The sequence below is a fragment of the Hemitrygon akajei genome, chromosome 15, assembly GCF_048418815.1.
Source record: "Hemitrygon akajei chromosome 15, sHemAka1.3, whole genome shotgun sequence".
Lineage (NCBI taxonomy): Eukaryota > Metazoa > Chordata > Chondrichthyes > Myliobatiformes > Dasyatidae > Hemitrygon > Hemitrygon akajei.
Window position 1 is genome coordinate 20,423,444 of NC_133138.1, and position 24,682 is coordinate 20,448,125.

The 24,682-nt window shown below is 40.6% G+C and overlaps 1 protein-coding gene across 13 annotated transcripts in view; it reads right to left on the bottom strand.

The window, feature by feature from the left end:
* The window catches only part of tenm2a (teneurin transmembrane protein 2a), a 2,964,155-nt gene that overhangs the window by 171,047 nt on the left and 2,768,426 nt on the right, over positions 1–24,682 (bottom strand). For 12 of the 13 annotated variants that reach the window (XM_073067293.1, XM_073067288.1, XM_073067291.1 and 9 more), the window contains one exon: positions 14,570–14,686. The exons of the other annotated variant lie outside the window; for it this stretch is intronic. In XM_073067293.1, the coding sequence (XP_072923394.1) occupies positions 14,570–14,686 (117 nt within the window). The remainder of the gene's footprint in view (positions 1–14,569; positions 14,687–24,682) is intronic. 13 annotated transcript variants of the gene reach the window in all.

Here is a 24,682-nt window from a genome sequence, read left to right on the forward strand (position 1 = left end):
TGATCCTATTATAATATTCAGTATTTTCATTCAAACTAGTAACTCATTTAATAGGCTTTTGACACCCAAATAGATGAGTGTGCAAGATTTAAAAAAGTGAGGAATTGTAGGTAATTTATGGGCATAAATGGAGAACTGATTGGCAGTCAGAAAACAATGAGTAGGAATAAACAGGCTCATTTCCAAATGGCAGGCAGTGACTCATGAAGTACCGCAGGGTTCAGTGCTTAAAATATATTCATGATTTAAACCGGGGAATTAAATGTATTCCCCAAGTCGGCAGACAGCATGAAGTTGTGTGTGCTCTTGATCTGTGATTTCAATGCAAAAAGGCTCCAAAGTAATTTAGCCAAGTTGAAAGAGCAGCAATTGCATGGCAAATATTGTATACTTTTGATCATTGTGATTTCTTACACTTACTTGACTGAAAAAAACTAGATTACTGTATGAAAGAAAGGGGAAGGTGCAACAAGACTCGAGTGTCTTCATACGCCACTTAATGAAAGGCATGTGGACCTTTATACTTAGAGGAATTGAATTCGGGGTCAGGGACCCACTATTGTAATTGGATCAACACGTACAGACAATTGCAATTGGATGATTGCTTGGGCATAGTGTGCAGTTGTGGTCTCCTTGGCTGAGAGGAGATGCTTGTACTATGGAGGAACTGATTCCTGGGATTACAGGACTGAAGAACGGGAAGGGACCTCATTGAAATTTATAAGGTTTGGATGAGCCTGGATCCACTAGATAGATGTAGGAAGCACGTTTCTGAGGTGGTGAAGTTTAGAACCAAGGATCATGGCTTAACGATACAGGGAAAGCCCTCTAGGACAGAGATGAGGAGACTTTCTTTCACACAAGCAATGTAAAACCCACATAATTCTCCACCACAAGGGCTGCAGGGGTCAAATAATTAAATATATTCTGGAAGGAGTTAGATATAATTCTAAAGAGTGCAAATGATGATGAGAAAGCAGAAAAAAAGGTACTGTAATTAGATGGTCAGTCACAATCATATTGAGATGTAAACAGATTTGAAGAACCAAATGGCCCTCTCCGTTCCCAAGTTGCATTTTTCTATATCAGTTCTCCCTGCATGTACAGAAATTATTTGTACTATCCAACACTTTGAAGGAAAGAAAGAGTATCATTCATTGAAAAGAAATTTATTTTTTGTACCACTTTCTTAGCCCTCAGGACATCCCAAATACATTCATGGCTAATGAATTACACTGGGACTTTACACAACATACAGTCTTGCAAGTCTGTAGCAGCATTTTATTGGCTTATGGCTGAGCCAATATCTCATTTCGGTTTCAATCTGCTTTTTATGTACATCCCTTGACACTCATAGTGCACAAATGTAGATCAATCCCAGTCTTGAAATTTTAGTTGAGCCAAGATCAATTGTACCATTTGGGAAGAGAACTCCAGATTTCCATTATGCTTTGTAAGCAAAAATGCTTTGAGATTTTGCTCCTAATTGGCTTGGTTTGAATACTCACGAGGACAAGTTCACCACTAAAGACAACAGTTTCTGTATTCTAGACTGAAGTCATGTTAAACACACTACAGGTTGATCTTGTTTGATAGTATTTGCATGAGTAGAAAATCATAGTAATTGGAGAATTACATTATCTCAAGCTTGTTCCACCAATCAATAAGTTCATATATGATCTACCATCTCCTACCCCATTAATGGTTATGATTACAACAGTGCTGGCTCACTCTTCGGCAGGGTGGTAGCACATGCTTATTTCCTAGACTATTCTGCATTTTGTATCCAAACAGTGTATCAGATTTGAATCTGAAAAATGGCATCAGATGTTGGCAGGCAAACTTGAGTGGGCTAAGGAATAGATTGGAAAACTAAAAAGCAGAATGGGAAATGCATATACTGTTTGCATTGTGCTCAACAGTCTGGCATAGACTGGGCTAAAGTACACTTGCACAATGTACAGTGATGTGCATAGCAGGGGAAGATGCTCTTAATTCAACATCACCTAGAAATAAATGCAGTTTATCACTGTAACTGTGCATATTATGTACTGTATCGGTGGTGTGGTCCTAACTCTGTTCAAGGATTTTAATATCCATCAGACTGACAGCGTGAACACACAATACATTTCCTCAGCCTCGCCAAAGAAATTCCTCTGTTACGCTCTCCTCACACTGGCAAGTTATCCAGGTGACACGTGAGCAATCATCATTCCCTCAGTGGCCCGTGGTTGATTTGCGCACTTGCTTCATAAAGGACAGTGTTGGGTCTTGTTAGTGAGGAACTGGGCAATAATTGATTAAGGCACTGTACTGTTCAGATGATTTTTCTTTTACCTCAGGAACAACTGTCATCCTTGAGATTATATATATTCTTCAAGTAAGAAGTGGGTGGCACAAAACCTACAAACGAAATGACCGTTTATTAAAAATGAACAGGTTTCTTGCACCTGACAGATGTTGGAGCAGTTCAATGCAGAGATAACAGGAAAGTCAGGCAGAGCTGCTTACACATTATGTTCAATTCATGTTCCATTTAAATCAATTGACGAAATACTTCATTAGGAATCTCTCAGCTTCCCAGGCCAATTTCTATATTAAATGTAGCCAGGTTAAGACAAGGATGGTTCAATCTTTTAACTCCCAGAAACACGAAACACCTCGGGCAAGCCGAAAGGACATCAGGCATTGATTTTAGTGTAGGCAACTGAAATTGTAACGAAGGGAACGCGTCTGCATAAAGGTTATTTATATACGAGGGGCGATTGATATGTTCGTGGCCTAAGGTAGAAGGAGTCAATTTTAGAAAACCTAGCACATTTATATTTCAACATAGTCCCCTCCTACATTTACACACTTAGACCAGTGGTCGTGGAGCATACAGATCTTGGACCTCCAGAAAGTGTCCACAGCACGGGTGATTGATAAGTTCGTGGACTAAGATAGAAAAAGATGAGTTATACAGCTCTTGTTACATGTACACGCAGGTCAAATCTTTGGGTGATTATGCAGAAAGTTTGAAGTTAATAACTCATCTCCTTCTACCTTAGGCCACAAACTTATCAATCACCCCAATGAGTTATTAACTGATGAGTTATTAACTTCAAACTTTCTGCATAATCACTCAAAGAGTTGAACTGTATGTGCATGTAACAAGAGCTATATAACTCATCTCCTTCTACCTTAGGCCACAAACTTATCAATTACCCCTCATTTGTATTTATTTATTTAGAAATAGGCCTTTCCCGCCCTTCAAGCTGCACCGCTAGCAACCCTTCAATTTAACCCCTGCCTAACATGGTTCCTTCATGTTCTTACAGGCAGCAGTGTAGTGAGAACAAGCTCCCACTACCTAATAAATGTTCTCAATGGCATGGGACTCAAATAGCCTTTGACAACCAAGTCCAGTGTGGTGAACTAGATATACCTGTCTGACTGCTCCTGTGGCTCCTCCCACAGACCCTGCTGACTGCTCCTGTGGCTCCTCCCACAGACCCCTGTATAAAGGCGACTGTGGGCTGCTGCTCTCCCTCATTTTCCCCAGGATGTAGTGTTGTTTATTCTTCCAGTCAATAAAAGCCGATATCTCACTTCCTAAGTCTCAGCGTGAGTTATTGATGGTGCATCATCCGGCTTGAGGCCTTCGTGTGTGGCTTAGCTACTAAGCCCAGGGAACCATTTCTCCTGACAGGAGAGGGCAAAGATGCTTTAAAGCCAGTCGCTTTGGGCAGATGGCAGCTCATCTAGGAGAAGGAAAACTCTGATCTCAATCCTCCGCTGCCTTGCAGCTAAACCCACTCATAGGAAAGGCTTTGGGAGTAAGCCCTGAAGGAAAGATCTGGAGCTGAAGACCCTATGTAGAGTTCAATGCTGACTGGCAACTCCTGCGATGCTGCTGGTGCCAACCTGTATTAGTCCCTGCCATTCCTTTGGGTTCATCAGATGCGTGGAGAGGGGGAGCTTGTTACATGGGCAACAGCTTTCGTACTGCCCAGGCTTGCGCTTCTAGAAAGCTAGGACGCAATGTCCATTGACCCTGAATAATGGAGGCCTTATCAGTCAGGGACTATTTACAACGAGTAATTAACTTACTAACCAAGATGTCTTTAGACTGTGGGAAGAAACCAGAGCACCTGAAGGAAACCCATTGTTCAAGGCACAAACTCCTCACAGATGGCATCGAAACTGAACTCCAAACTCCGATGCCCCAAGCTGGAATAGCATTGTGCTACTGCTAGCTACTATGGCACCCCAAATAGTCAGCATAATCAGAGATCATTAACACCAACTTCTCATCTTCCACTACACCTCACACCAGGTTAATACTTGACTGTGTATATTATACAGCTAAAAATCGGCTTTATTAACCTGTACATCAAAACATGAAATATAGTGAAAAGCATCACTTTGCATCAACAACCCACACACTCCAAGGATGTGCTGGAGGCAGTCTGCAAGTGTCGCCAGGTTCCTGGGGCCAACAAGGCCTGCTTTTTACCAACCTGCACATATGGGAGGAAACTGGAACACCCGGAGGAAACCCACATGGTCGCCGGGAGAACATACAGACTTGCTGCTGACAGCAACGGAATTGAGCCCGTGTCGCTGGTGCTGGCGCTAACCCCCTACGGTACCGCTGCCTCTGCCCTGATTGTACCTCATCAGATCGCTTCTGAGAACATGGCAGGTGTGCAAGCGGCCATTTGATATTGTAGTGAATCGACTGGGCCTCCTACATGCAGAGGGCATCTTCTTGTGGGCGTGCGCTTTTGAGTGTGTATGCGTTTCGTCTCGGTGAACCCTGGTTCATCGCACCCACACTGTAAGATGCCCAGCGTGTACTGTTACTAACAACTCAGTAAAAACCTGCAATCATACTCTTCCATTGTCATTCTTGCTTCCACACATACATAATACTGGGAGACAAACAAGAATTGAACATTGATGCATAGACTAAAAATTTAATTGAGCTATTGATTTTAATTTTGTAAAATAATGTAAATTTGGGGAAGATGCCATCAGACTGGAAAATATCAAATGCAATTCTTTTATTCAAAAAACGAGGGAGATATAAAGAAGGAAAGCAAAAGCCAGTTTGGAAAATATCGGAAGCTATATTTGAAGATATTTTACCAAGACATTTAGGTATCAGCGTAGTAACTGGGAAAAATCAATATGATTTTGTGAAATGGAAATCGTATTTAATCATGTGGTTTCCACTACACAAAATCATGTTTAATTTATTGGGAGTTCTTTGAAGTTCTCTGGATTAATGGGAATGCATGGATGTCCTGTACTTGTATTTCCTGAATCTATTTGATATGGTAAAACATCAAAGATTATTGCAAAAAATTAAAGCTCACTGTGCAGAAGTAACTTTAGAGGGGACAGAAGATCGGCTGACGAGCAGAAGACTGATTTTTTTTCCCTGTTTGGTATGATTTAATGTGGTGTTTTCCATGAGGGTCAGTGCTGGACTTTCAACATGCTACAATTTATTCACCTGATGTGGATGAAGACAACGGAGGCATGGTTGTTCCGTGTGCTAATGGCACTAAAACAGATAGAAAAATAGCTGACAAAATCGTATAAAGTTTATATGGAGATTACAGATTAATTAAGTGATTGGGCTAAGATCTTGCAAATGAAGTATAATGTGGGAAGACTGTCCATTTGAGCAGGATAAATAACAAAAAGTGTATGTTTTCTAAATGGTGTGAGACTGCAGAGACCTGAGATGCAGAGGGACTTTTTATTTAAGGAAAGACATTAGTCGTTAGAAGCAGATTAGAGCTTCGCTTGAATGGTATGTAAAATGGGCATGTTTCCTTCGGAGGAAAGGTTGGCTATTAATAACATCACAAATCTTTCAAAAGTCAGAGCTCTGCTCATCTTCTGACAATCACTGTAGAACTCAAGATCAATAATAATTTGTAATTAATATTATGAGAATATGTACATCTAGGCATGGAGCCACTGAGTTTAGAAGAGTGAATGAGGGCTTGCCTGAAACAAATAAGATCCTGAGAGGTCTTGACGAATTGTACGTACATAGGCTGTTTCTGCTTCGGGGAAAATCTAGAACTAGGGATCACTACTTTAAAACAAGGGCTACTCACTGAAGATAGAGAAGGGGCAAATAGTTTTTCTTTTGAGAAGTGCTGAGTCTTTGGAACTTTGTTTCTAAAAAGATAATGGAAGCATTTTTCTGGAATAATTTATAAGGTGGAAATGGATTGGTTAATGCTTTCACTGTCATTTGTGAGGGTATGAGGTTCAAAGTTCAAAGTAAATTCATTACCAAAGTACATATATGTCACCCTGGGACTTATTTTCTTGCAGGCATTCACAGTAAATACACAGAAAAGCAAAGAGTCAATAGAAACACAGAGGTTTCAATTAGGTGGGTTCGGCGGTCATATGCAATTGAGGTCACAATTAAATGAGCTACAATTATGTTGGATGGTGGAGAAAATTCAACAAACTGAGTGGATTATTCATTTTCCAAATTGTTTATTCTTACGCAGTTAAACAAAAAACTGAAGAGGTTAGTAAATTTTTGTTTTCAACATGTCTGACTGTCTTAGTTTGTAATCTCATCATCCAGATGGAAACTTGTAACAGAACACTATTATAATTCTTTAAGGGTGGATGTTTTGAATAAAATATGACAGAGGATTATCTAAACTATGAAAAGGTTCTTACATTTATATTTGGAAATCTCTACAATAGCCTTGATTGGGAAAAGGAGAAAAGTTTGCATTTATTAACACCTTTCATGGACTTAGGTCTTTTATAGCTGATGAATTATATTATACTTGTATCAAATATATTATATTTATATTGTATCACATTTTATTTTATACGGTATCAAATATAAATATATTTGTAGTTGTATATTTGTACATTGTTTTTAAAGTACATGAGTATTTGTAACTGCATCAGTAATTGTAGTTACTACTACAATGTGTAAAAAAAACATAGCCAATATGTGCACAGTCAGCTCTGACAAACTAGAATGTGGTATTTAGGGACAAATAAGCAATTCTATGGCCATAAAGCAATTTAGGAGCTTGTGGAAATGTAAAAAAACTCTTTTAAAATCTATCTTTTTATGAGTGAGCCATGGGTGCTGACGGATCTGCATGGGTTGCAGGGAAGTGGTAAAGGGGCAGTAAATTACATGATGGAAAAGATTCAGCACCAGCAGATGTTAAGGGAAGCCAAGAGAAAGATTCACTACTTATGACATTTCACCAGGACTGGTTTCCTAATTGGGATTCTCTCACGTTATTAATTCTGAGAATATTATTGGTCTTAAAGTGCGAGAGTGATTATCCACAATGATCAGAGGCCTGAATTCTGAAAGATCTGAAAGTTATTAAATGAATATTACACCATTAATTGAACTTAAAGTGCAGTATTAATTGCACATATTGAAAATGCAGATTGACCCTGCTATTGCATGAGTTTTGCAAAGAACATGATTAGATTTGCAGGATTCTACAAAGAGTATTAGACAAAGATGGAGTAACAGCAATGTTAATTTTTTTCACTTATGATGTTCCAGTGATGTGCCATTGGGTGCTTCGCCATATTCAGGTCAAATTATAAATGCAAGCCTTTTTGCTAATAAACAGCTTTCTTCTTGGCAGTCCCTCAGGCTTGAGAATGACTTGCTTCCTCACTCAATATATGTTGATTCTGGACCATAATGACTTGAACAACACTCACGCTCAGACATGCTATTTCATAGTCAATTCAGCACTGAATAAACCTTTTGAGCAAATACCTTCTTCACAGTTATAGTTTATTCCTGCTCCTAGCTATCAAGTTCTCCAATTCTGCTGGGTTACATGATTTAGAATCTACAAGAGCAGGGCTTGTAAACTCACTTTTCTACACGTGTCGGAGTTGACACCTCGATCTATGATTTGTACAGCACCAACTGTGAATTGTCACCTTTTGTTCATTGCGTGCTGTACATACACCGTTAGCACAGGCAAACGAGTTGTACAACCTATGGGACTGAGTTGTCAGCTTATTCGCTTGCATTTAAAGTGCAGCACCCGTGACATTTGCCAGCCAGTCAACTTACTCACACTTCTGAAAAGCTCTAATATTACTGCAAAGAACTTAAAATTTGTGTCTCAAATAATATTGACATGGAAAGCAGACACGTTAATAATTCTGGGAATATTTCAGGTACAGTACTGCGCAAAGGTCTTGGGCACCCTGACTATATACCATATATGTGCCTAAGACTCTTGCACGTATTGTATATAATTCGCAAGCTGAGAAACACGGTGACAGGAACGCAGAACACTTCACACTTAACCCTTTCACACAGTGGCTGTGATTACACACAATCTCTCAGGGTGACACACTAAATTTTGCCTTCAGTTTGTTAATTACTGAGAATTTTCCTTCTATTCTGCTAAAACTGTTTGTAATTGAACCCACATCATTTAATTCACAAAATGATAAATAGCTGTGACTTTTTACTGTCTATGCTCAAGCTAGCAAAGATGGTTCACAGTACTTTGCAGCTCTGACCTGCTTGGCATTCTCTAAGTCAGTATTACCTTTTGGCAAACACCGATCAGACTCAAATCACAGAGAGAAAGCAACGCTGAGAAATAGACTCGATGGGATCCTTTGTTTTAACTCTGTCAATAATGTGAATCTACATTAACAAATATAAGTACTCGATGAAAGTGGAGTCAAGCAGTTAGCACCATAACATCTCTTAACAATTAAGGGCTTAGAAAGAACAATGATAGTATCACAGATGACTTTATTAAAAAAAAACATTGCTACTCGCATAAAAATACTGGAGGAACTCAGCCAGCATCCACCCATGGAAGGGAATAACCAAATGACGCTTCGCTTGTGACCCTGGAGGTTCTTGGCCTGAAAACTTGTGAGTTCCTCCAGCATTTTGTGCATGTTGCTTAGGATTTCCAGCATCTGCAGAATCTCTTGTGGTAATATATATTGCTACTGTTTCAATTCAACGGCCTTTCATCAGAACAGAGTTGAAACATTAAGGTCTGTTTTTAATTTCACAAATTCTGTTGGACCTATGAAGAACTTCAGCATTTCCTGTTCTGAGCTGGTCATGACATTGTTCATCCCTAAAAAATATTATAATGTAAGACTAGACTTATAGTAGGATGAAATGTGCTGACCATGTCAATTTCAGCATAATGCACCTTACCTTAATGTGCATGGTGCCAGCAGATCCCCAAGGTCACTTGTGTGATCTCAAAATGTGTGCAGAATTTACCGTGACCAGAGGAAGGGATTTTGAATTGGTTTATTATTGTCGCATCTGGTGAGGTACAGTGAAAAGCTTTTCTTGCATACTGTTCATGCAGATCAGATCATTGCACAGTGCATTGAGGTAGAACAAAGTAAAATAACTGTGCAGAATAGACGTGTAACAGCTGCACGGAGGAAATGCAATGCAGGTAAGCAATAAAGTGCGAGATCATAACGAGGTAGATTGTGGGGTCAAGCGTCCAACCGTTTAATCGTTGTATAACATCATCTTTACCAAGTCTTCCTCACCGCGGCTCCCAGAGACTAATTTACATTGGGATTGCTGTACTCGGTTAGTTGCTGCTGTCACTGGAGGAGATTGCATACAGGTGGAATGCAGCTCCTATTGTGATGACATCCACTAGCCAACCAGCCCAAAATCAGACCGCCAGCACTGATCTCAGCTTTCTAAGGATCTATTAACATAAGCCGCCCTGATTTCATGTCTGCACAATCACCAACTACCTGTCAATGACACAGATGAGCACACCCGTCTCTGCTTTCATCCCCGTGGAATCCTTCCTGACAGAACAAGGCAATGCTTTCTAATAACGACAGGGCACCGGCCGGCCGGCAGGCTGATGGAATACACTCTATTTGTGTAGCTCCTGCAATAGTCAAGAAGCTTAAGTACTGTTCAGCTCACTTGATTGGAGAGTCATCTAAACATTATAAATATTCACCTCCACTACAACTGCGACTGCAGTGTGCATGAACTACCAAATGCATGGCCGTTCCTTGCACAGGTTCCTCCGGCAGCCTCTCCCAAATCCGTGATCCCTACCAACAGGAAGACGAAGTCAGAGGATACAGGTGAACACCACCGCCTTCAGGTTCCACTCCAATCTGTACTGGGAATGCTGTACATTGCTTTCCCATCACCATTATTGGATTAAGTGGTGGATACTGGCAGAGCCATCTACACTACTGAACACGGGAACACGAAACACCACCACAAGAAAGTAACCTTCATCATCAAAAACCACCGCCATTCAGGCCATGCTCTCTTCTCAATACCTCATTTGGGCAGGAAGTACATCATCATTAAGTCTCACACAACCTGGTTCAGGAACAGTTATTACCCAACAATCATCAGGCCCCTGAAGCAGCGTAGATAACTTCACTCTGTCTGAACTGATTCTACAACCTTCTCACCACAAGTCTGACTTGATTCTACAACCTTATAGACTCACTTTCAAGAATTCTTCACAACTCACATTCTCAGTATTTCTTATTATTTTTGCATAATTTGTTTTCTTTTGCACATTGGCTACTTGTCAGTCTTTATATATAAATTTTCATAAATTCAGTAGTTTTTTAAAATTTTCTTTTATTTTTTTGTAAGTGCTGCAAGAAAATGAATCTCAATGGTAATACTTTGATAATAAATTTTACTTTTGACTTTAAAATCCTGGAATTTCTAATACAGAAGCAATGGACAATGCAGGGATTCAAGGAGAGAGCTTCCCAAGCACATGGCGAAGGCCGATAAAAGCTAGTCTTGACATTGACATTGCACAGTGTGAAAGCTGCACCCACTCTTTTCCCACATCCCTACCATGTTTTCTTTTCAAGCACCACACAAGTTTCCGTTGTTTTGACAGTGTGTATTTCATCATAGTAACTTGCAATATGCGTCGCGCCAACACACTACAGCAAGTTCCTGATACAGGTACACACAAGAGATTCTGAAGACGTTCGATATCCAGAGCAACACACACAAGCTTCTGCAGGAAATCAGCAAGTCTCCTGATGAAGGGAAATGCTGACTGTATATATTCCTCTCGGTAGATGCAGCCTGACCTACTGAGTTCAGTAGTTCATAATACATGTAAAGGTATATGGCCAATAAAGTTGATCCTTCATCTTTGAAATGTGTTTCCTTCAGTTCTATAGTTAATTATCTTAAGTATGCATCTTTTGGTCGTCCGTGGCATGTCTTCATGTCTTTTCTTTGCATTTCTGAAATCAACATTTATCACTCATTCATTGCCATTCTCAGATTTTAAGAATGATTGACTTCTCAGCTAAAATATTAGTGGACTTCGGTTATCATTAGTGTTGGAAAGGGTGAAATCAGTTAGAAGATTGTATTAGAAAGAAGAGATTAAATGAATTAACACAGATGTGTGCACATACACAGGTGTGTGTGTGTCCACACACACCAGAAGTCAATTGTAAACTCTGTGACATCAAACAATCTGCTGCAGGCTCTGGCTGGACTGAGCATCATCTTTGGAGGGGTGGGTGAAGGAATTGTCAATGCTTCCGGCTGAGATCCCACACGTTGAAACTTGAAACTTCAAAAACTTGATTCATCCCAAAATCTGGAATATTGTTGTCAATTCAACTAATATTGTACATTGTAAGTGTATTAAGCAATCTCTGGTGAGAAGTGGCATGCAGTAGAATTATGCTGAGGTCTAGTAATTAGGACAAAAACAACATCAACTTGCAATTATCAGGGGCTTTAGTATAACATAACTTCCCATTGTGCTTGACACCGGCAATATATAACAAGAATTGACTCTGAGCCAGAGAAGACATTAGACGAGCTTTACAGAACTTAGTGAGAGGTGGAAAGGCATTAGCAAATCATTTCAGTGTTTAGCTGAAAGTGTGGACTTTTGTAAAACTGGAGAAATGGTCAGATGTGGGGAATTCAGAGAGTACTCCAGGGCTGGGATCATCCTGAAGATGAGGAAGGGCAAAGGGTCTGACAGGGAGCCCTCAGTTTTAGACAGGAGATTTTAGAAAACTGAGGGCCACTGCCAGTGAGCACGGGGCTTGAAGGTGAAGAACATAAAATAAAAGAGCACGAGTAGGCTACTCTGTCTACTACCCATCCGCTTAAGCCTTCCCCACCATTCAGTATATTCAAGTTAGATTTGTCTCCACTCCTCCTCGGTTCCAGCAAAGCAACGCTCCCCCTAATATTTTTTACAGCTGCACAGACTGACCATTGCTCCGGACAGGAGACTGCGTGGCACTTTAATAAAGCATTAGATAAGAGAAAATCCCAGCTGTGTGGCAACAAAGGCTACGTGAGCAGGAGCACTTCAGTTACTGCATGGCCGTGCTCCCATGCAGCCTCAGTTACTGCATGGCCGTGCTCCCATGCAGCCTCAGTTACTGCAGGGCCGTGCTCCCATGCAGCCTCAGTTACTGCATGGCCGTGCTCCCATGCAGCTTCAGTTACTGCATGGCTGTGCTCCCATGCAGCCTCAGTTACTGCATGGCCGTGCTCCCATGCAGCCTCAGTTACTGCATGGCCGTGCTCCCATGCAGCCTCAGTTACTGCACGGCCATGCTCCCATGCAGCCTCAGTTACTGCACGGCCGTGCTCCCATGAAGCTTCAGTTACTGCATGGCCGTGCTCCCATGCAGCTTCAGTTACTGCATGGCCGTGCTCCCATGCAGCCTCAGTTACTGCATGGCCGTGCTCCCATGCAGCTTTGAGGGGGAGGCAGTCATCCAATGGTAAACACACACTGCAAAGAACTGAAAGAGTAAGACTTTTGAGCTTGGAAGGCAGCGGACGGTCAGAGGATCATTGGAAATGTTGAGTCTGGAGTTGCTGAGGGTTTCGGGAGGTTGGACATGGGTGAGAGCTGCACAAATCAAATGAACAGAACAAAAATCCTGTGGAGGCTCAGCAAAGAGATAAGAGAAATCTCCCCTCAGCGCAGACGTCTTCCTTACAATAGCTCAAAGGAAGGAATGCTTTGTGTACTATTTCTCACAAGGCGTTACTCAATAAGGTCACAAAACCCAAGGACAATATTTAATATAAATCTCTATTCCAGGCATTTGTTTTCTTTCTAGATCTGAGAGGCATATTTCCATAACAAAGCGAGTGCTATTTCCTAAAGCTTTGGGGCAATCAGATCACTAAACCAACCACCAGAGAAGGGGACAATACCAGATTATAGAACTGTTGCAGTAAAGTGGAAAAATGGGGTAAATTCAATGAGACGCTTAACAGGATTTCCCAATTCACTGCGACCAAAAACATTTAATTAAGCCTGCTTTTGTGTGGAGCATAAAATATTACAATGCATCTCAGATAATTATATGTTTAATGGAACCCAAGTTCTGCTCTCTCCTTGCGGCACAATCGCCAGCTGCACAAGTAGCTGCTTTGCTCGAATTTTAAAAGAAATATTTAGAACAATTAAAACAAAGACATGAATAAATAAGAGGTTGCTCACAATGGAATGATGTGATGCTTTCGGGCCTCGGCAACAAAACCATCATTTATTTATTTTGAATTTTAATTTGAGTTAATGGCGAGGAACAGAGAAGTACCAGTAAGCAATGAGTGAAGATTTAGATGGTAGCATCGGCTCTCACAGTGCATCTCTGGTGTGATGAGTGCACTCTTCCACTGCAACGTAGGCATGCTTGGCTTCTCCTGCAAACAGGTGCTGTTGCCCATGTCGAAGGTATTTTTAGTAACCGTAGGATGAGTACAAAGAAAGAAATGATACTGCTCTTGCTGGTTATAACTCCAGCCTCATTAGCAGTGTGATTCTCCCCCTCACCTCCCTCCCAACATACAATTGCCACACTCTCCTTGCCCTTCCAACTTATGACTGATCAGTGCACCTGCACCTGGTAAAACACCTCAACAAGACGTCAGCCACACAATCAGCTCAAAGATTTCACAACTATGTCACCTTAGAGAGGGAGGAGGGACCCCTCCATCCTCCCGCAGTTTTCCAGAAAGCTTCTGCAGTGACGTGGATTTGCCTTGAGTGACCCAACCAAAACCCTAGTTAGAGCAATGGGATTAGCATGTGGAGGTCCTGATCTTGGGGGCATGTTGGAAGGGTGATGGGATAAAGGCAGCAAGCAAAGCGATAAAACAGATTGCTAATTCAGCATGTGATCATCAGATCAGCTGCTTAAACATTTGAAAGCAGCCACTTAAAGATTAAGGCAGCACTTTCAAATCACTTTCCCAGCTGAAGTACAATGAGAGACACAGTTTGTATGTTAAACCAAGTAAAGAGCATAGTTAGGGCCTATTCCACGCTATACCTCAATAAATAATAACTAATAACTAGATGCAAAGCAGGGTCTGGGGGGAGGTGAGGATAATTGCGGGGCTTGAGAAAGACAAGAAGGTAGTTTTCTTCAAGGGGAAAGTAAAACGAATAGCCTTTTACTGTGCTAAAAGCTATGTGGGCCAATTCAAGCAGAGCACAGTTGCCTTTCACAGAACACACCAAAGATATTTTACCTCTGCCACCAGATGGCGCTATTGTTACATCACTCGGGCCTCCTGTTCTGACTCCATTTTTAAACATCTGTCCATCAGCCGGTTGGAGCTGCCAGTTCAGACCAAGGAGGTGCATTGCTTAAGTAGGAAAGGGAGGGAAAAATATTAAAAGTGCTCATTAATATTTAGATGGCACTTAACGATAAATCTATTATAGAATGACTGTGCTATTTCATTGTAATGACCTGTTGATTATCAGTCAATGAAAGTGCCATGTATCAGCTTCCTATCTAGCCGCAAAAAAACCATTGTGCTATTGATTCTGAGGGCTTGTTTATGGATTCCATGGGATCATTCCGGAGCTAAAATTGAAGTCTTGCTGTGTTCAGCAGCCTTTCCCGGGAGTTTGGATCATAAAGAACCACATCCCTTGTTGGATTTTTTTATACCATTTATTAACCAAAGTGTCAGATTTTGATGAGAAGTACATGGACGACGGTCTGGGTTAAACATGAGAGGAGGCTGTGACTTGGCTTCAGATGGCGAGGTGGGTCAAATGCCCAGTGGCAATGCAGGTCAGGGAGGCACTGTGTCAAAGCTGTACCCAGGCACTGGGTGTACACTGGGAGTCAATGGGAAGCAAAAGATAAGCACATGATTCACTTCTACTATGGGGATTAGAAAGACATTGAACTTGCATCCCTTTGCTTTAGGGGATTTAAAAATTTAGACAGGAGGTTGTCCCAGAGACAGATAGGCTACAATTTGAGTACTGCATCACAATTTGGGCTCCGCATTACAGGTAGAATATGATAGGAGTGGACAGAAAATGGAGGATGTTGCCTAGTAATAAGGAAATATTGGACAGCATGGAACCATTTTCTTGGAACAGAGGAGACTCGAGACTGAAAACAAAGGAATATGTAACTATGATGAAGCTAATTTGGTCAGCAGGGAAGCCAACAATCAGAGAGCATAGATTTTAGATAATTGGTACAGAGGGGAGTTGAGGAGAAATGCTTTCACTAAGACAGTAGTAGAAGACTTGAACTTACTGCCTGAAAGGGTGACAGGATATTAACATATTGAAACAAGTAGCATCCTCAAAAGAAAATTGGCCAGGAGATAGAAGGTGGAATTAGACTGCATGCTTGCTCTTTCGTCAGCATGAGCTGTTAATTGCTCTAACTCTATGACAGTACAATTGCGGAAGGTACAGGAGTGGTTGGAGTTGCAATGTGCATCTTAATTCTTCCTCAACTGGCACTTCTTTTGGCTACCGTTTTAAATTCTGGAATTCCCTTACCACTCGGAAGACCATTCCTTTCATCATTTGCCCTAAAAAGGTCTTATGAGCTTCAGTGTACGGATCGTAGCGCAGATGTGCTAGAAAAGACATGGAGAGAATGTTTCCTGTAGCGGGAGAGTCCCGGACCAGAGGGCACAGCTTCAGAATACAAAGACATCCCTTTAGAAGACAGAACGGAGTAGTTTCTTTAGCTAGAGGGTGGTGACTCTGTGGTAGTCAATGCCACAGATGGCTGCTGAGGGCAGGTCATTGGGTATATTTAAAGCAGAGGTCGATATGTTAATGATTAGTAAGGTTATGATGAGAGGGTAAGAGAATGAGATTGAGAGGGATAATAAATCAGCCATGATGCAACGGCAAAGCAGACTTGATGGTCTGAGTGGCTTTATCCTGCTCCTACGGTCTTATGGTGTCAGCCTTTGCATGGTAAATACTCCTGTGAAGCACCTTGGCATATTTTGCTCTATGAAGGGTGTTAATATAACTGGAAGTTGAGGATGTGGGAGTTAGCCTGGGATGTGGTGTGAGTGAGACAGGAAGCACTGCAGGCAGCCTCAATACTGCGCTGCACTACAAGCTGTGGATTCCTCCCACGTAGCAACACCATCCAGCATTAACCTTCCCTCACTAATTATTGTGAATCAGAGATTACTGAGTGCACATAAATTTGCATTGTGCAACAGTAAACACAGACGGGGTATTCTGGTCAGTGGGTAAAGCCATTACTACAGACAACTCTTTTTTCAGGGAACGGTCTCACTGGTGTCTGATGCTGATGGTAATCAGACCCCAACGCCACTTTGGGGAGATCTGAAGCTCAGAAGCAGCAAGTGATGCAAGGCTTCCTGAAAGAAATATTCTTCTGGGTACGGAATAAAATCCAGGGCCTAAACTGCTCAGCCTTCCCTCCTCTCCGATCGACTCACCTGATTGTCAGGGACTGATCTTGCAGGTTCCTGGAAACAGACCTCTGCACACCAGGCTGCTTCCTAACAAAGCTCATTACCTGCAAAGCAATCACCTCTTCCTTGTAGTGAGAATGACAGCGCTCGGCTGTCACTGCAGTTACTGCTCCTACACACATTACACATGCTACCCAAACACATGCAACACACGCATACACACAGGACACAGGCCCAACGTCTGCACAGTGTCTCCTACTCCCCAAAACACTCCAATATTTACATATCCTTTTTTCCTGCCTCTGCACGGAGGTTAAATCTCCTGTCTAAATCACGGGTGGACACACACTCACAAACACACACAGCACTAATATCTATAATATCTCTTTTCCTTCCCAATGACATGCAATAACATCAATGTCTACACACACACAGGGTCCCACTCCACTCCACCTGGCTAATAGTGGGGCACAATAAAATCCCATAAAGGAAATGAGAACAGTCATAAATTTTGACTCTGTGGCCTCATAATCAGCCTTTCAGGTTCCAAGTGGATTTACAACCACAAAATCCGATTACACTTCAAGATCTTTGCTGTTTCTATGAGTCAGACTTGATGCAACACAACATTTTAAGCTTCCTTTTTTTCTTTAATTATTCTATGCCTCTTTTTAAAAGCAGATTTTTTTTGATATGGATGAGAATTATTCTTGGGGAGCTTTATGTTGGTTGGGATCTCAGAGTGCTTAAGTAATTAAAAATCAAGGCTAAGTTTCTGAATGGTGTAGTAATGTAACTTTGGGACATCTGCATTTGCACCCTTGTACCCACAATATCCTGAGGAAATAATTAACAGATATGTTCAGAGTCACAGTACTCTTTTGCACTTATTTTGAAGATGTGCATATTTCAATGGGTGAATTAACCAAACACCCTGCCTATATATATGATTAGACGGATCTACTTATAACAAATTAATTCGGGAGAGAGAGGTCATTTGAGGAATAATTAATTGTTTGAAGTCAAAGGATAGATAGTACATCATTCTGTAACAGTGGTGTCAAAAATGAGGTAATAATTGAAAACACTATGGTTGAATAATTGTGCCATTTGGCAATGTAAATTTAACTTTTAAGGCAGACTGGAAGCTTTTCATTTCCTCGGCCATTTGTTTTCAAGAAATGTGACGAAAACAGTAACAGAACTCAAATGGAAGGCCAGGCAGAGCAACTTGTCGGCCTTGCAACAAAGCTCAATACAACACGAGATAATACTTGAGGTCTTACATAAAACAGAAAAACTTACAGCACTTTACAGGCCCTTCAGCCCACAATGTTGTGCCGACCAAGTAACCTCCTCTAGAGACTGCCTAGAATTTCCCTAGCGCATATCTCTCTATTTTTCTAAGCTGCATGTACCTATCTAAGAGGCTCTTAAAAGACCCTATTGTATCCACTTTCACCACTGCCACTGGCAGCGCATTCCACGCACCCACCACTCTCTGTGAAAATCTTACCCCTGACAGCCCCTCGGTACCTATTTCCAGGCACCTTAAAACTATGCCCCCTCGTGTTAGCCATTTCAGCCCTGGGAAAAAGCCTCTGGCTATCCACACGGTTAATGCAAAGTCATTATCTTATACACCTCTTTCAGGTCACCTCTCATTCTCCGTTGCTCCGAGGAGAAAAGGCCAAGTTCACTCAACCTATTCTCATAAGGTACGCCCTCCAATCCTGTCAACATCCTTGTAAATCTCCTCTGCACTCTCTCTATTGTATCCATAGTCTTGCTGTAAATGTGTCCTGGATGATTACAGTTTTAAATCCCAGGTAAGATTTTGGTCTCTTCTTTGGAGAAATATGCTTGAATGCCAAAGACAGCAGGAAAACTGTTAGCGATTTGTTCACCGAGCAGGGATTACAATTAGATGATAAAACATAGGATCAGATTTAGGTCATTCATCCTGTTGAGTCTGCTCACTATTCGATCACAGCTGATTTATTATTCCCTCTCAACCCTGTTCCCCGGCCTTCTCCCCATAACCATTTCCACCCTCACTAATCAAGAATCTCTGCTTTAAACATAACCAATGACACCTATCTGTGGCAATGAATTCCACAGATACATCACTCTCTGGCTAAAGAAATTCCTCCTTATCTCTGTTCTAAAGGGATGGCCCTCATTTCTGAGGCCATGCCCTCTGGTTCTAGAGTCCCCCATTATCAGAAACATCCTCTCCACATCCACTCTATCCAGGCCTTTCAATATTCATAGGCTTCAATAAGATCTCATTTGGTTGTTCTAAACTCCAGTGAGGACACACCCGGAACCATCAAACACTCTTCATATATTAACACTTTCACCTTCAGAGTAATTCTTGTATGCCTCCTCTAAACCCTCTCCAAAGCCAGCACATCCTTCTTTCCATATGGGGCCCAAAACTGCTAATAGTACTCCAATCAGACCAGACCTCATAAATCATCAGCACTGCATCCTTGCTTTTATATTCTAATCCTCTCAAAATAAATGCTAATATTACAATTGCCTAACTTACAACGGACTCAATCGCAGGTTAACTGGCCCACTAGTAATTGCGTTACATTTTCTGCCTTCTAGTTTTCTGAACTAGTTATGTTGTGTTGGGAGATTGCAAGCAGTGCATTCATAAATTCCACAATTACTTCTTCAGAACTTCGAACCATTAGTTCCTGACTCTGCTGGTGTCCTGGTGAAGGGTCTCAGCCTGAAATGCTGCCTGGCTTGCTGCGTTCCACCAACATTTTGTGTGTGTTGCTTGAATTTCCAGCATCTGCAGATTCCCTCGTGTTTGAGTTCCTGACACTGTGTTGGTTTAAGACCTATTAGTTTCTCATATATCTTCTTTACAGATGTTAATTATTTTTGCATTAGTCCCATTATATCAAATTATATTTACTGTGAAGAAAAATACAAAACAATTGCATAACTTCTCATCTATTTCCTTATTCCCCCTGCTCCTCTTTTCAAGTAAGTCCTAACAGCCTTAACCAACCATCTTTGTAATCTTTCTTTTCACATACTAGCTGTAGATGTTACAAACTGCTTTCAAGTTTCTTGGAACTTTCAGTTTTTTCTTTTGATTTAAACTGTGGTCATCTTTTCCTGAATTTTCTGAAATCCATCCACTTATCACTTATCTTCATAAAGTAAAAGCTGAGTATTAATACAAAAATATCTTTAACTGCTTTTGTTGGGCAGAGCTGGAAAGCTTTTCCCTATAGAGTGCTTACACCCAGTGGCCACTTTATTAGGTACACGAGGTACCAGTCACTGGATGTTCTCTGTTTTTCACACTACTCTCTGTAAACCCTGGAGACTGTTATGAATGAAGATCCCAGGAGATCATCAGTTTCTGAGATACTCTAACAATTCCATCTGGCATCAACAGTCATTCCACGTCAATGTCACTTCGATCGCATTTCTTCCCCACTCTGACATTTGGTATGAACAACAACTGAACCTCCTGATCATGTCTTCATGCTTTTATGCATTGAGTTGCTGCCACATGATTGGCTGATTGGACATTTGCATTAATGAGCAGGTGTACAGGTCTACCTAATAAATTGGCCAGTGAGTGTAATAGGTCTCACTGGAAAAATTATTTTCAAATTCTCAATTTTTTTTCAATTTTGATCATTTCATTATTTTTCTCCAGTCACATTTTAAATCTAATTTTAAAATCCTGGATTGCCCAACAAAGTGTTAAGTGGGAGAATTGGATCGATGAGCTTTCTTTAGGAGGCTGACATCCACTATGTTGGAGGAAATTCCTCCATGTTGTAAGTAAAGATGAAAATGAAATAAATTGGAATACGAACTTAACTCTATTACAATGAAACTGGATTAATTTAAGATGCTAGAATTAGGATGTCACTTTTGAACTCAATGTGACTTATAGAGTAAGAACAGTCTTTCCCAGAGGAACCTTCCCAAAGAGATTACTCATTAACTTGGTCTCATTAAACAAGGCAAGATCTAAAATAGCTACTTCCCTGGCTGCTTCCACGTCGTCTTGTTCCATATATTGTCTCAGATTCATTTTATGAGCTCAGTCCCTAGGCCAGCCTTGATTTGTCCTGACAATATTGTTATGTTTTATAACTCAAAAATATAAAACTAATTGAAAGGAAAACAAGAACTCAGAGATAAACGTGTATACTTCGTTTTTACTTTAAGCGAAGCGCACATGTATGATGTGGTAGTGTCATGACATATGCAACTCACTTATTTTACATATAACCCGTAATGAATTACTCAAATGAACAAGACCGCTTAATCAAACAATATATTTACAATATTACTCAATTACTACTGAAATATTAAATACAGAGCAAATACAAACATTAGAGTCTCATTATTATTCCATCTGTCGCACAATCTTGTTATCTATCTTCCAAAGAGATGTGCCTATGGGTGAGAGGTTGATTTGCTACTTGCAATGAGATAATTTGCCCTTATTTCCACCTATAACTCTCTTTCCCGATTCATACACTAAATTAGACCATAATGTTGACATTATGTCTTTTCTAGTTGCAATCTCATTCTGTCTGTCTTTTTAAAATAGAAAGAAAGAAGGGCAGAGAGATGAAAAAGCTACTATCAATGACTAGGAACAATTATAACTCAAAAATATTCACTGTGATATTTCCCATCGCTAAGTAGTAAGGTGCTACACGTTTCTGTTCCTTTAAGAAGCATCGAAACACATTCCCCTGGTACATTATAACAAGGGGTCTTACTTCAATGAAATTTCATTTCAGCAAATAAGAGGTGAAAATTGCAAGAAAAGATCAATGTTGAAAAAGGATAAAAACACAATGGTGTCTACTTAGAATTAATTTAGTTGGAAAAGGCAGACCTTTCATAGAGTATTCAATCTTTTTTTTTTGTTCTCACTAGTGAACACCGGCTCTTGCAGTTATACAAGGCAAAGCATGGTTCAGAATATCACTGAAAGGAAAAATGCCAAAGCTACCATAAGATACCACATTCTCATCTTCGTGGCTGATCAAATATTCCCAAATACAACTCGCACAAAATGGAGATGGAATTTATGAACTCCCAGGACTCACATTTTGTTCTTCTGGCGTTGTTTCCCTAACTGAAAAATGCCGCACCCGCAGTAGATTTAATGAGTGTTTCTTTTCTCCATGAACTAACATGATCAGCTGAAGAATCTTTTGATTCTATTTTATATGGAAACAGAATTTTATTTCCCTTGTTATTTTCAACAGCAAAAGTAACTGAAGGGCCACAAGCTGGCCATCTTGGCAGATCGATTAAGCGTTTCCAAGAATCTTATTTGTTCTACTGAGATTTGAAGTTGAAATAATGCACACCATGTGCTACCATTATTATACACACAGTGGCCACTTTATTAGCTACCTCCTGCACTTAAAAAAGTGGCCACTGAGTGTATGTTTGTGTTCTTTTGCTGCTGTAGCCCATCCACTTCAAGGTTCAACGTGTTGGGCATTTACACTACTCTTCTGCTTTCCATTGTTATTTGAGTTACCCTATCTGGACGCATTTCTTCCCCATTCTGTTGTTTATCTGCATGTTTTTATGCGTTGATGTCCCGCTTGGTGGTGCAATAATATCAGCACCGGACCCCGGAGCGAAGGTTCCCGAGTTCAAATCCAAGTCGGGTTGAGCGTTGAGCTAGCAACTCGGCCTCATAAAAAACAAGAATAGATTGCTATGGAAACACCGTTATGACGGTGCCCTGATAACTCCACTGCCAAGTTCTTCTTCTTCTTCTTTTATGCATTGAGTTGCTGCCACTGACTGGCTGATTGGATATTTGCATTAATGAACAGGTGGACATCTGTACCTAATAAAATGGCCACTGAGTATATTTTAATATCTATTTATCAAATTTCTATTGGTGCTTCTTTTGTTTCACTTATATTGTAAAATGATACAGAGAAATCACACATTTGACAATTTCTCATATTTTCTAATGACATGAATGAATGTCATTCAATCCATTGAGACTTTTGTTATCTCTTGATGAGCCTCACAAGTGAAATCGAAACAGCTATTGGCCTTGTCTCCTTGAATCTTGTTTATCTCTGTAGTTCTATACAACCATTTGCAGATTGTATCTTTGACATAGTGAAGTATTTGAGGATGATTAATAGGAGAGGCAGTAAACAGAATTTGTCACCAAGCCAAGAAGCTCACACAGAAGCCCAAAAACTTGGTCAAAAAGTGAAGTGTGAAGGTGTGTACTGAAGGGGGACAGAAAAGTAAACAAGCTGAGAAGTGTTGGGAAGGAATTCCACAGCTTGTGGTTGGGAGCTGGCACCATAACTGCTCATTATCTTCAAGTACCATGTCGTATGATGTAGGTGAAGATGGTCTCATGACTGTGATAGTTCCTGGCAAATTTTTCTGCAGAACTGGTTTGCCATTGCCTTCTTCTGGGCAGTGTCGTTATAAGATGGGTAACCCCAGCCGTTATCAATACTCTTCAGAGATTGTCTGCCTGGCGTCAGTGGTTGCATGACCAGGATATGTGCTATGAACCAGCTGATTATACAACTATCCACCACCTGTTCCCATGGCTTCATGTCACCCTAACTAGGGGCTAAGCAGGGGCTGTATCTTTCCCAAGGGAGACCTACTGTCTAGCAGGTGGAAGGAGTGCTTTATACCTCCTTTGGTAGCGACGTCTCCATCCTGCTACCTTCCACAAGTTAGGGGTTAAAATCAGGGATCGTAGAGGGTCAGATTTGGATGAGGATAATTATCTCTGAGGTAAAGTGCTGTTGGTTATTCGAGTTATTCTGCTGTTGCTAACTGCCTTTTAGATTTTCCTATTGTACACAATTTTTAGATGCTGTCTCATCAGATAACAAATTAAAGTACGATTAGATGCAGTAAATATTGCTTTATGAAAGGAAAATCATCTGAAGAAATGCATTAACTTTTAAAAAATAATAACTAGCAGAATGGACAAGGGTAACTCTGCTGATGTGCTGCATTAGGACTTCAGAAGACCTTTGACAAGATACCACAGGAAATAATTAGACAAAATTGGAATGTACTGTGGTGAGGATAATATAGGGAGGATTGGCAAAGATACAGACAACAAATCAAAATAAATGAATTATTTTTGGGTTGGGAATCGATGACTGGTAGGTTGTGGCAAGGATCAACTCCAGAACCACAACTGTTCACATTCAATATCAACAGCTGTGATGATGGCATTGAGTGTAATTATTCCAAATTTGGTGACAGTACAAAGTGAGGACAGAGAGAAGATTTAGGGGATATAAATAGGTTAAGCGAATGGACAAGGACATGGACAATGGAATATAACATTGGCTAATATGCAGTTATTCACCTTACTAGAAAGTAAAATTGAAAAATGTGGTAGATTTGAAATGGTGAGATTGAAAAAAGAAACAGAAATAGAAAATACTTTAAGTGTCAGGTGACATCTGTGGGAAGAGAGGCAAAGTTGAAATTTCAAGCCAAAACAACTGAACATGAACAAAGGGGAAAAAAGCTTTTTTTTAAATACAGGAGCAGTGGGGAAAAGGGGGTTCACTTGGTAGGGTAAAAAACCAAGGAGACCATTGGGATAAGTTGTAAGAGCAGATAGAGAGTGAGAACATAGCCAAAAGAACATGAAACAAAAAATACGATAGGTATTTCAAAATGTAGAACAAGAAGAGATGCCCAGTTAATACGCTAGTACACCAAGCAACTGGGAAACAAGCAGCGAAATAGCCTTTATTGCAAAGGATGTTTATACAAATACAGAGATAAGGTCCTGCTGAGACAACATCTAGAAAATTGTGTACAAGTATGATCTCCTAATTGAAAGATCAGCTTGCAATGAAAGAAGTGCAGTGAAGGTTCATGAGATTAATT